The following is a 12,785-nucleotide window of genomic DNA, read 5'->3' on the forward strand; positions in this document are numbered from 1 at the left end:
ACCATTATTTAAACAACTGCAACTACTCACAATTTATGAGGTCAACAAGTACCAAACAGGGGTTCTTTTTTTGTTTTTAAAGATATTTTTTTGGGCATTTTTAAGCCTTTATTTGATAGGACAGACAAGCGTGAAGGGGGGTGAGAGAGGGGGAGAGACATACAGCAAAGGGCCACAGGCTGGAGTTGAACCTGGGCCGCTGCGGCAACAACCTTGTACATGGGGCGCCTGCTCTACCACTAAGCCACCGATGCCCAAAACAGGGGTTCTTATGTATAAAGTAATTTGCCCTCCTACATCTCTACCTATTTTTTTTCAAGAGAGTGTATCATTGTGTTTCGTAAGTATTTTATTTCATTCAGCTTTGTAATTATTGTTTAATGCTGTATTGTATATATCTGTGTGTATGAGAGGAAGATATGCACATGTGTGTGTGAGGAGGAGGAGTGGTATGGGGTGGGTGGGGGTGGGGGTGGGGGGTTAAATATAGTTATTTATAGGTTTTAGAAGGGAGGGTCGCTTATAAGCCCTTTGGGCTTGATGATCTTTCCTGCACATTTTAACATTTTTTTACTGCTCTTTTCTTCCTGAATGTGTGTTTGTAAGTGCAAACAACAATAAATAGAAATAAATAAATAAATTACAGACGATTAAATTTCTTAAACTGTCTGAAAGAACGGTTTGTCATTCAGACGTCCACTGAGAAAAGACGCCACAGACTTTAAATAAAAAAGAACCCAAACCACAGGAATGTTTCATCATCTCACCAACTCAGAGTCACACTGTTGTTCACAGACATAACAATAAAGTTGTCTTGAATCTTGAATGAGCAGCAGGTTGCCTGGATGTTGAGTTTGGGAGGGTCACCATGGAAACCCTCTTTTTCCTGTTTTCTGGTTATATGAACAAAGCCTGAGACATCATGTTAAACGGCTGCCTGGTGACGCTGCGGGAGAGGTGGGGGGGTATAGGAGGGCCGCCCTGCGGGTGGGGGGGTCCCCACACAAAGCAGGGAAGCAGCAAGCGATGCCATTAACTTCAAACAAAGATGTGTGCATTGATAACATCCTGTCTGCGTTTGAACGACATCCTGTGTGCATGCGACCTCACAGGCGGCTGAATGATGCTGTTGTTTCCAGTGCCGTCCAATCACTTTCTCCCGTCTCACTGATGGAGGGTGGTGGTGGTGGTGGCTGCGGGGGGGTCGAGGCTTGGCAGGGACACCGCTCCCCTCTCAGTGTGTTGAAGAGGTTTTTCTGAGTTGCCGCCGGAGCTGGCAGCCCGCTCAGGATATTCCCTGGAAGGAGTCATGGCCCAGCAAGGAGCCCCCGCCTCCTGACGGCGAGGAGGTAAAGACACGCAAAGGACTGTGAGACTCTGAGCGGCACCGTCATGGACCCAAGCATTCACGCTCTGGAGCTGTTGGGGGTCTTCTTCTCTGGGGGAGCCTGGCTCTGCTCACTGGCCACCACCCTGCTGTCCACCTGGCTCACGCTCTCCACCGACCTGCTCCCCACCGAGAGCTATGAGCTGGGGCTGTGGGAGACCTGCGTAGTGCAGGAGCACGGGTCGCTGATGTGCCGCCCCTACGACAGCCTCCTGGGCCTGCCGCCGGACATCAAGCTGGCCCGGATCCTCATGTGCGTGACGCTGGCCGCCGGGCTGCTCGGACTCCTGCTGGCCATCCCCGGCTTGCACGTGGTCAACAGCTGCCACGACCAGCTGGAGGACCTCCGCTGCAAGAGGGCGCTGAAGATGGCGGGGGGCACGCTGTGCCTGGCGGCCGGGATCCTGGGGCTCATCCCAGTCTCGTACATCGCCCACATGGCGGTGCTGCGGTTCTACGACGAGTCGATGCCGGAGGTGGTGCCGCGCTGGGAGTTCGGGGACGCTCTGTTCTGCGGCTGGACAGCGGGAGTTCTTCACCTGGTGGCAGGGACGCTGCTGCTGTCTTCCTGTTTGTGTCTGCAGAGGGAGAACTGTAACGCGCCCGTCCACGTCCCTCTGGTGAGGGTGAGGGAGCAGCCAGGACAGCCCCCCATCAAGATCAAATCTGAGTACGTCTGAGACGATCAGGGACGCCACAAGTCTGTTTCCATAGCTACTACTAGTAAAACTGATTGTTTCCCCAGTGAAGCTCTGAATGGCAGATTTAATGTTGTAATGAGACAAATGTCTAAAACTCTGAATCAGAAATACGTAAAGAAAATAAGTCATTTTTTAGAGACGACGAACTCAGCCAGACTTTGTTAAAACACACAAAACCTCATCACACAAATTTATTTTTTCATGTCTGACGACAAAGAATGAAAAAAAATAAGACAAATTCAGGGTAGGGTAGAAGGGTAGAAACTGTGCTCAAAGCTGAACAGTCTCCAGAAACTATTTCAGGCCGACAGCAGAAACAACACTGCTGTAAAAACGTTTGTTTTCCTAATGAGGCTCTGAATGAGAGATTTAACTTGCAGTGGAAGATAAAAGAGTCAAAAGTCTGGCTAGATTGAAATTGAAATATTTAAAGGTTTTTTTCTCTGTCTGATCTAACCCCTGAGAACCTAAAGCTCTCCTTACACGTCCTGGTTTGTCTCGCTTGGCTGCAGCTCTTCAAAATAAAGGTTTGGACAAAGTCCGGCTGCCTCACTGGAGCTCTGGAACAAACTTTTATTTTGGAATATTTCAATTTCTAGTCGTTATGAAATGAGTTTCAATCATTCAGATGTTTTCATGGAGCCAAAGAGACTAAACACGCTGCTGTTTCCTGTTTTACTGGTTCAGTAATAAACAACAACAACAGATGATAAACTATGATCAATACTCAGATATTGATCGGTTCAGTCAGCGACTGATGATGAGGAGTAAAATCAGAGTTTATAGAGACAGAAGAGACGAAGCTGCTGATGTGTTTTAAATCACTTCACCTTCAATCAGACAGGAAGCAGTATTATTGATCATATTATTGATTATTATGTATGAGTATTGATGATTATTGATGATCATGCTTTGAATCATGTCACTGTTCTGAACGTCTTCAGCTGATGATTGTAAATAAAAACAAATGTCACATGAAGCTGGCGCCTGCTTGTTGTTATTGATCTGTTTGTTGTGTCTTGTTATTGATCGACGAGTAGATGTAAACAGAGGTCGTGTGTGTTTCCTGCGAGCGTCAGCGTCTCATTGGCTCCTCTCATGAAAACAGGCTCTGCTGCGTCCGACCAATGAGAGCTGAGAGCCGCCTTTGTTCTACCGTGACAATGAAGTCATTCTCCCCTGAAATCTGCCTCCAGCTGGAACCGCGTCATGTGACTTCCACATGGAGATGCCATGGCAACCGCGTCACGCAACTTCCACTGTGAGACGCCACGGCGACTGCATCATGTGACTGCAAGACTGACATGTCACGGCAACCCCATAGTGCAACTTCTACATGGAGACCCCACAGCTACTGGATCATGTGCCTTCAACTCAAAGACACCATGGCAACCACATCACACAACTTCCACATGAGGACACAATGGCAACTGCAATTTATGACTTGAACATGTAGACGCCACAGCAGTCGCATCTCGTGACTTCCACGTGGAGACACCATGGCAACCACATCACGCAACTTCCACTTGAAGACACCATGGCAACCGCATCATGCAACTTCCACTTGAAGACACCATGGCAACCACATCACGCAACTTCTGCATGAAGACACCATGGCAACCACATCACCCAACCCCCACATGGCAACCACATCATGCAACTTCCACATGAAGACACATTGGCAAGAACATCTTGTGACTTCCACATGGCAGCGCAACGGCAACCACATCACACAACTTTCACAATAAGATGCCATGGCAACTGCATCATGCAACTTCCACTTGAAGGCACCAAGGCAACTGCATCATGTGAATTCAACACAGACACTGTGGCAATTACAGAATCAATATAATATAATAATAATATATAAAATATTAAAATATAAACGAAACGTGTGAATATCAGTTTGTCGTCCCGCTGACAGGATTCAGTCAAAGTGTTGTACATCATTTTAGCAGGACCGTCCTCATAAGGCCCAGGGTCCTCACAGCGCCACAGAAACACACAGAGCAACACACTCAGAACAAACATGAAAGAGACGGCGCTGCAGGACCTGAAGCCCCCGACTTCGCTTTAATTACCCTTTTCCTTTTTGGGACAATGGAGCTGAGATTTACAAAAACCTGGTGGACAGACAGGAAGTTAACCCCCTCACTCTCACATTGTTTCACAGCGGCTCTCATCATGAAGCCAAACAGGGAAACGCTGCCACCCTCCGCTCGCTCTGCCAACACTGACAAACCCTCGGCTCGCTCTGCCAACACTGACAAACCCTCGGCTCGGACTGAGATTATAATAACAGCAGCTGTTTTTCAAATGTTCAGCTGACTCACATGAACCCAGCTGGTGTCATTAGAACAAATCACTGATCTGCTTTAATTTTAGATCATTCTCCTTTTGTTGTTGTTGTATAGCCTCATTTCAAACCAGCTTAAAATAACAACCACATTATTAGGACCAAGCAGTAATATTCATTTAATATACAAGAAGTATGATCCTTTACTGCAGTAAGACTACTAATACCACACTGGAGAAAGAGGCTGCCGCTCAACCTCAGCCCCACCTTAACCCAAATACCCTCAACGAACCCTTCAAATCTGGTCTCTGCCCAAAATACAGCAATTAAACAACCCTGGTTAAAATCAACAACCCTGGTTAAAATCAACTAACCTGGTTAAAATCAGCAACCCTAGTTAAAAGCAGCGACTCTGGTGAAAATCAACAACCCTGTTTCAAATGAACGACTCTGGTTGAAATCAGCAACCCTGGTTAAAGTCAAAGACCCTGGTGAATATCAACAACCCTGGTTAAAATCAACGACCCTAGTTAATCAACAACCCTGGTTAAAATCAATGACCCTGTTTAAAATCAACAAACCTGGTTAAAGTCAAAGACCCTGGTGAATATCAACAACCCTGGTTAAAATCAGCGACCCTGGTTGAAATCAATGACCCTGGTTAAAATCAACGACCCTAGTTAATCAACAACCCTGGTTAAAATCAACGACCCTGATTAAAATCAGCGACCCTGGTTAAAATCAACGACCCTGTTTAAAATCAACGACCCTGGTTAAAATCAACAAACCTGGTTAAAATCAGTGACCCTGGTTAAAATCAACAACCCTGATTAAAATCAACGACCCTGGTTAAAATCAGTGACCCTGGATAAAATCAACAACCCTGGTTAAAATCAACGACCCTGGTTAAAATCAACGAACCTGGTTAAAATCAGCGACTCTGGATACCAATCACACCTAGCAACAGGGTCGACCACACCTCCTCACTCAGGTAGAAATTTCTGTCCCTTCCTTGCTTAGAGTTGCTCTGAGAACTTTCCTAAATCACTCCTAAGCTAAGACTCCTTACTTAAAGTCTTTCGATTAAGTTAGGAGTTCTCTGAGAGTGTTCTCAGAATGTTTGTGAATACCGCCGCAGGAGGATTCACTGATGGTTTTCGTAGGTTTATTGACAAACAGGTGGTCTCTCAGCTGTTTCCAGAGCAGAATTGCTCGCCATCCTATTGTCGAAAAATGCAGTCCTTTCAGAAATTTCCAAATGTTTAAGGTTTTTGTTACCAAATCCCAGCATAATTTTTTCTGTGGTGTCCCTTGAGGTCTTTAGAGTTTTTTTTTTTTTTTTGATCATTTCATAAATTGTCAAGTGGTAAAAAAATGACTAAATTTAGCACCAAATCTGAGTAACAAATAGTATCAATCTGAAAAATTCTGCAACAACTTATCAAACATAACTGAGCATTGGAATGACCATCATAATGTCCTAAACTCCTACATGCTCTAAACTTTACGAGAACACATCTGGAGTTACAGGAACATTATCTTAATGAAAAAACACTCATCTGTACAGTAACTAAAGCTGTCGGACAGTAAAAAGTTCCTTCAGTTCATTAACCTCTAAAAAGTACCTCGAACATGTACTGACTTAAAATATTTGATCAGATGGATTTAACATCATCTCAGCCTCAAGAAGATTTTAGGAAGCTAAACCTCAGACACAGTTGTGGTGTTCCTGCCACCTGTTTGCAATCTGAGTCATATCACTGAGCTCCTGTGTGACATGTGACACATAATGTGTCTGCAGGGAGACTCTAATCACACTGTTTGTTGTTACAGCTCTGCAGAGAGGAGGGAGGAAGGAAAGGAATGAGAGCCAATCTTCAGGAATGCCTCGAGGCGACCGCAGGAAAACAAAAATAGAGTCTTAATCTACTGAGCAGTCACAAGCTCACACTCGGATCAATTACTGATCAGTCATCACATTCTGACGCCTACTGATTCAATCATTTCTTAGAATGACAGCTTTGTGTCACTTTTCAAAAATGCAAATCAGCTTCAATGGACTGTTGAAAAGCAAGACAACACTATTAAAACTAGTGGTTCCAAACCTTTTTATGTCAAGATTCAACGTGTAGGATTTAGGGGGAGAAATTGGGAGAAACGGAAAACAATAACCCCCCTAATTTGGATGATTCAGGGAGATTTAAGCCTTGTCTCCTCCAAACCCTTTCAGTCCAGCACCTTTGGAGCCAGCAATAAGCCTTCAGACATGGTACCTAGACCCTGGGTGTGTTCAGACAGTCCTCTTAAATGTGGGCGGGGTTGTTGTCACTCACTGCTCCGTCCAGCACTCGCTGTATTTCCTCATCAGCGGTGACACAGATGGAAGTCTGCACCTGGTTTATCGTCCACAGAACGAGGCTGCACGCCCACATTTTCACAACAAAATAGAACAGGCTGCAGTGAGAGTCTCTCTCCATGGGATATTTCAAAATAGCAGCTTTGTGCATTTAGTCCTTCTCAGGCAAGCTCAGGGGTTTAGTGTTGCTGTAGCCCACAGGAAGTGAGGATTAGAATATATGACCTTCACATAATCCGCTCCAAATGAATCTATATTTTTAAAGTCATTACTAAAAGTGTGTGTCATATAAAAACTAAAGTGATGGTCAAAGTTGTCACAGTGAAATTTAAGGTGTGCTGATGGATTCACGTCATCAACTCATGCATTGAGTAACATTACAAGTTAACGTTCCACCTTAAAAGTTGCCGGCAGTCGGCCCAGTGAATGAAGTGATTTTTTTCTCTTTCATTTTATAGTTGTAGTTTACTGATGTATGAACAGAGGTTACATAAAACCAGAGTGAGCGTCCTCTACTGACCAATCAGACTGCAGGGTTTCTAGCTCCACCTTTTAGTACCAGATCTGTGTGCTAGGTACCCCAACAGAGGGGGGACCAAACATGGGGACGCTAAGGAACGCTTCTGTTGGGACCATCCACAACTTTCACTGTGGAGACAGAAACTGTGACTGAACTGAACTGAACTGAACTGAACTGAACTGTACTGCTGGGTGGAAATGGGGCTTTGGTGGCATCAAGCAGCGAGGACTACAGATTACAAAACAAACAAATAAACAAAAGGACGAGGTCATTTGAACCTGTAAAACACTGATAAAAAAGCTTTTCTGATGCTCTTGTCATGGAGTGGCTGCTGAACCTAAATGTCCTATCTAGAGCCAGTGTTTGGGTTGTCCATTCTGGGCTACTGTAGAAACATGGCTGATGCAGGACAAGGCTGTTTGGCAGAGTAAAGACTTTGTGAGTATAGCTTGTGTCTGGTGAGGATTTTATTGTTGAGTTTATGTCTTGAATAAAACTTTAAAAATAACAATTTAATGTAGTTTTCTTCACAGAAATAAATACGATGCTGAGATACAGAGAGTGTGTGTTATAAAACCCTTAAATCAGCATCATCTTCAGACCTGCACAGTCGGAGACCGTCAGTGTGAGACTTATGTAAGCACGAATTCCAGACCCCCAGTCTTTAAAATTTCACTTTAAAATCAGGAAGGTCTTATGACCCTTGTTGAAGCTTTGGCGACCCCTTGGTGGGAGTCAGGGCCCTAAGGTTGGGAACTATTGATTGAAATCATACACTTCTATGTTCAGAGATCCTGAAACACAGACGTGTGAAACATTTCCTGAGGTGGAATGTAATTAAATACATTTACTCAAGTACTGTAAGTACAAATTCGAGGTACTTGTACAGTTATTGCTATACGGCACTACGTTCAGATACTTTCACTTGAATGCAGGACTTTTACGTGGAGTATTTTCAGTGTGGTATTAGAACTTTTCCTGCAGCAAAGGACATGGCATGGACGTGTGTGTGTTAGTGTGCGTTAGTGTGTGTGAGACATTGTTCCCTGGGAAGCAGAGTGTGGACCAGAGCTCCCAGTATTGTAACAGTCGGGAACAAAAGAGCCTCTTTTCATCTGAGTCCAACAGCAGCAGAAGACAGGAAGTCATTGAGCAGATCAGATGGGATTGTGCGTGTGTGTGTGTGTGTGTGTGTGTGTGTGTGTGTGTGTGTGTGTGTGTTTGTGTTTGTTTGAGAACAGAGGGACATTTCCATGTCTCCAAGATGTTGTTCAGCAAACAGATGTGATGCTTCGGTTTCCCCGTTGCTTCGATTCATTTGAGCAGTGGTCCTCTGCATTTCCAGATGTCCTTCAGTGGTTTGTTTTTCTTAAAAATCAGATTTCTCCGCACTCAATCAAAAACTTTAAAGATCAGGCAAGCAGTTTGCTTTTGGCTTCACTGGGCAAAAATCCCATAATGACCTTCGAGCTTATTGTAATACACGAGATCTGAGAGAAAACTCAATTCCTGCACCTCCTCTTGTTTTCAGGAGACTTTGTCCAATCACAGGTCATTTCAGGGGGAGGGCGTTCCTATTGGTTGTTCTACAGATGCAGGTGTGCGTGCATACAAACAATAAACACGCATTAAACACATTAAATACACATTATCCCAAGAGCATGGCGTAGGGCAGGGGGTGTCCTCATTCCTAAGGAGAAGGAGTTTGTGGACCTTAGCCAATTCCAGATGATTTCTCTCTTGAATGTGGAGGGGAAGATTTTCTTTAATGTAGTTGCACAGTGATTAGCTAGCTACTTAGAAAGGAATAGCTTAATAGATACCATGGTGCAGAAGGCAGGAATACCAGGTTTTTCAGGGTGTTTAGAGCAAACTAGCATGATCTGGCACCAGATTCAGGCAGCGAAGATTAAGAAAAGGGACCTGCATGAAATATTTTTAGATCTTGCAAATGCGTTTGGGTCAGTACTGCATAGCCTCATTTGGAGTGTGTTTGACTACTTCAGAGTGCCACAGGTAGTTGTTAACTTAGTGCAAGCATACTTTCAGGATATTAGGTTGTGTCTAAGTACAGCAGGTTTCACAACAGGTTGGCAGAGGCTAGAAATAGGCATCATGGCAGAGTGTACAATTTCTCCATTAGCATTTACTATGGCAATGGAGGTAATCATCAGGGCTTCTAAGTGGGTGGTAGGTGGAGAGAGACGACAGAACGGGTTGCATCTTCTACCAGTCAGGGCTTACATGGATGACATGACACTGGTGACCACAACAATGCCATGTACAAAGAGGCTACTAGAGAAGGTAAATAAGAACCTCAAGTGGGCCAGCATGAAGATCAAGCCTAGTAAATCTAGAAGCATCTCGATACGTAGAGGGAAGTTAAGTGATAGGAAGTTTGTCATAGATGATGAGGACATCCCAACAATTAGGGAAAAGCCAGTAAAGACCTTAGGTAGGTGGTACAATGTAGAGTTGAATGATAAGGAACAGGTGGTGAAATTTAGAAAAGATGTGGCTGAAGGATTGGATAGAATAGATAAATCAGAACCTCCAGGAAAGTTGAAGTTGTGGTGTTTGCAATTTGGGCTATATCCTAGGTTAATGTGGCCATTGTCAAATTATGAAATTCCAATAACTGTTGTGGAGAGAATTGAAAGGTCGGTTAGCTCCTATATTAGGAAGTGGTTGGGCGCTCCTAGGTGCCTAAGTAGTGTTGCATTGTATGGAAAAGGGATACTTCAGCTGCCAGTATCTAGTTTAACAGAGGAATTTAAATGTACCAAGGTCAGGACAGAGCTCTTGTTATCTGGGAGTAAGGACGTGGTAGTTAGGAGTGTGGTTCCAAATCCAACCAAGGGGAGGAAGTGGAACCCAAGATCGGCAGTTCAGGAGGCAGAGGCAGCTCTTAGGCATGCAGAGATTGTAGGTAATGTTCAGTTTGGCCGGGGAGGCCTGGGGCTTGGCTCAGGCAAACCGGTATGGAATAAAGCAGGTCTCAAAAATAAAAGAAAGCTGGTTGTGGAACAGATACGCAGACAGGAAGAGATGCTAAAGGGTGCAAAGGTAGTGGCCCAGGCTAAACAGGGACAGTGGTTGAATTGGGAAAGTGTAGAGAAGAGGAAGCTTAGTTGGAGGGACCTGTGGAGTATGGAGGAGAATCATATTAGATTCCTGGTAGGGGCTACATATGATGTGTTATCAGCCCCCCAGAACCTAAAACTGTGGGTAAATGATGACCCATCATGCCCATTGTGTTCACGTACTGCAACCTTAAAGCATATTTTGTCAGGCTGTAAAGTTAGCATGTCACAAGGCCGATATACATGGCGACATAATCAGGTGTTGAAATGTTTAGCTGCAGGCATCGAAGGGAAACGAAGACAGGTGAATTCAGAAGGTGTTAAGGATAGAAGTTTAGTAATTCAGTTTGTCCGTGAGGGAGAGAAATACAGAAGGGATAAGTTAGTGAGGAGGCAAGGGTGTGGCCACCTAGAAGGTGCTTGTGATTGGGAAATGCAAGTAGATTTAGGGGAAAAGCTTGTTGTTCCCCAGGAAATAGTTTGTACCAGGCAGAGGCCTGACATAGTGTTGTGGTCAGTGAGTCAACGGATAGTTTATTTCATTGAGCTGACAGTGCCTTGGGAAGACTCAGTGGAAGAAGCCTATGAAAGAAAAAAGCTTAGATATGCAGACTTAGGAGCAGAAGCTGAGCAGCGAGGATGGAAGACTAGGATTTGTCCAGTGGAAGTGGGGTGTAGGGGATTCATAGCAAGATCAGCTGTCTCACTCCTGAGGGAACTCAGAGTGCGGGGACAGAGTTTGAGGAAGACAGTGATGGAAATGTCAGATGAAGCAGCCAGAGCTAGCCAATGGATCTTTAAGAGAAGAAATAATGTCAATTGGGGGCCAGCAGGGAGAACTACTAAGCAGGGTACATAACTCCTTGAGATCAGGTGGAGAGATCCACTTCCTCTGGAGGAAATCCAGGAAGAGAAAGGTTATTTAAGTGTGAGAGTGGCCTATTTGAATCCCTTTTGTTTGAGGCCATGCTGCAAAGTGAGTGTGTTTGCTGATCCTGTGAGTTTATCTATCTCCTTTAACTTTAGCTTATATTGTAGTTATGCTATGTAGCGTGTGAAATAGAGTATGGTGAATGTGCTAGGAAAGGTAGTATCAGTACTGCTTCTACCTGGAGCTCGCATGTACGGAGCCTGGGTTTGTTGAAGGTGGCAGTGTTGTTTGGGCTGAGAAAGCCATGTGTAAATAAGGTAAAGGAGGTTATTGGGTTGGTGTGGGGAGCAGTGAGACCTGGCATTAGGGGAGTGTCTCTGGGACGCCAGAGATCACTGTCTAGCCTCCTGGAGGTGTCGTGGGACCAACTAGACGAAACACTGGTGAAAGGAGGTTCCCACCTGATGACCCCAAAGACATGTTAGTTATCACTGCTCACTGGTCTGTATAGTTAAGCCTTGCCATAATAGCTTATCATAGGGCTTAGGAGGTTATTCACTGAGTGCTGATCCTTTCTCTAGAGCACAAACTTCTTGTGTTTATTTGAACTGAAATATGTTCGAGGCCAAATTCAAAGGTATCGATCTCTGTAGGATATTGGCACTGAGTTTAACAAAAGGGATACTTAGTTTCCAGACAAGACCTTGAATCTGTAAAACATAAACCAACGTTAACTAGCTGTGGTGAAACCGCTAATGTTGACGTTACCCCATTAGCCTCACTATGAAACGATTACATGAATAAGTGAGCAGCAACATACCAAAATCAAAAAGTGGAAAGAGACAACTTTTCACCTAGCTAATGTGCCAGCTAATGCTAGTTATCATCAACACTGTTCCTCTGGATGGTGGTACAAAACAACCAGCCAATAGTTGTGCCAAATGTATCCATAGTACGTTGTTTCACTGTGTTCTGGGTGCAGTGCAGACTACTAGTAATGTGCAGTTTAGAATGAATATGTTAAAAAATAAATCAAAATAAGCAAATCTAGTATTTTAAAATGCATTACATCAAAAAGGGTTAGTATATTGCATAATAAACTTAAATTGAGAAAATTAGAGGAACAAACAGGACTGTTTTAATCTATTTATTTGTGTCTGCAGCTCTGCTTGTAAGAAGTATTGGAAGAAGTATTCATATCTTTGACTGCAATATTTAAGTACTAATACCACATACCTTTTCGCGCACACATGTAGGTTTTCCCTGTTTAACTCACTAGACTTATGGGTGTCGGTCCGAGTGTGTTTTGTTTGTCAGGTAAGTCATAGAGCAGACAGGTAGACATGTTTTTGTTTTGTTTATCTGGGTGGTCTTCTGCTAAAGTTAGTTAGCTAGGGTGCTTTTGGTGACAGGTCAGAGTTTTGTTTTAATTGTTTTATGATTTGCAGTTACCCGCAGCCCAGTGTTTGTTTTGCTATAAATGTAATTCACCTCTGAGGCTCCTCTCCTCAGGTCTGGATTCCGGGTTATGTTGCAGAGCCTGTGGTTGTGTTTTCTTTTTGTGTGCTGCT

At 44.1% G+C, this 12,785-nt stretch overlaps 1 protein-coding gene across 1 annotated transcript; it reads left to right on the plus strand.

The window, feature by feature from the left end:
• The first annotated feature begins 1,093 nt into the window (after positions 1–1,093).
• On the plus strand, positions 1,094–3,056 carry LOC125884853 (putative claudin-24). The gene has a single exon (XM_049570113.1). The coding sequence runs from the start codon at positions 1,393–1,395 to the stop codon at positions 2,065–2,067; it is 675 nt and encodes a 224-aa protein (XP_049426070.1). The 5' UTR covers positions 1,094–1,392; the 3' UTR covers positions 2,068–3,056.
• Positions 3,057–12,785: the final 9,729 nt, after the last annotated feature.

This window comes from Epinephelus fuscoguttatus, linkage group LG24 (genome assembly GCF_011397635.1).
Source record: "Epinephelus fuscoguttatus linkage group LG24, E.fuscoguttatus.final_Chr_v1".
Lineage (NCBI taxonomy): Eukaryota > Metazoa > Chordata > Actinopteri > Perciformes > Serranidae > Epinephelus > Epinephelus fuscoguttatus.

Excerpts from the sequence above, each read along its gene's own strand:
- LOC125884853 (XM_049570113.1), top strand. The coding sequence starts at position 1,393 with ATGGACCCAAGCATTCACGCTCTGGAGCTGTTGGGGGTCTTCTTCTCT.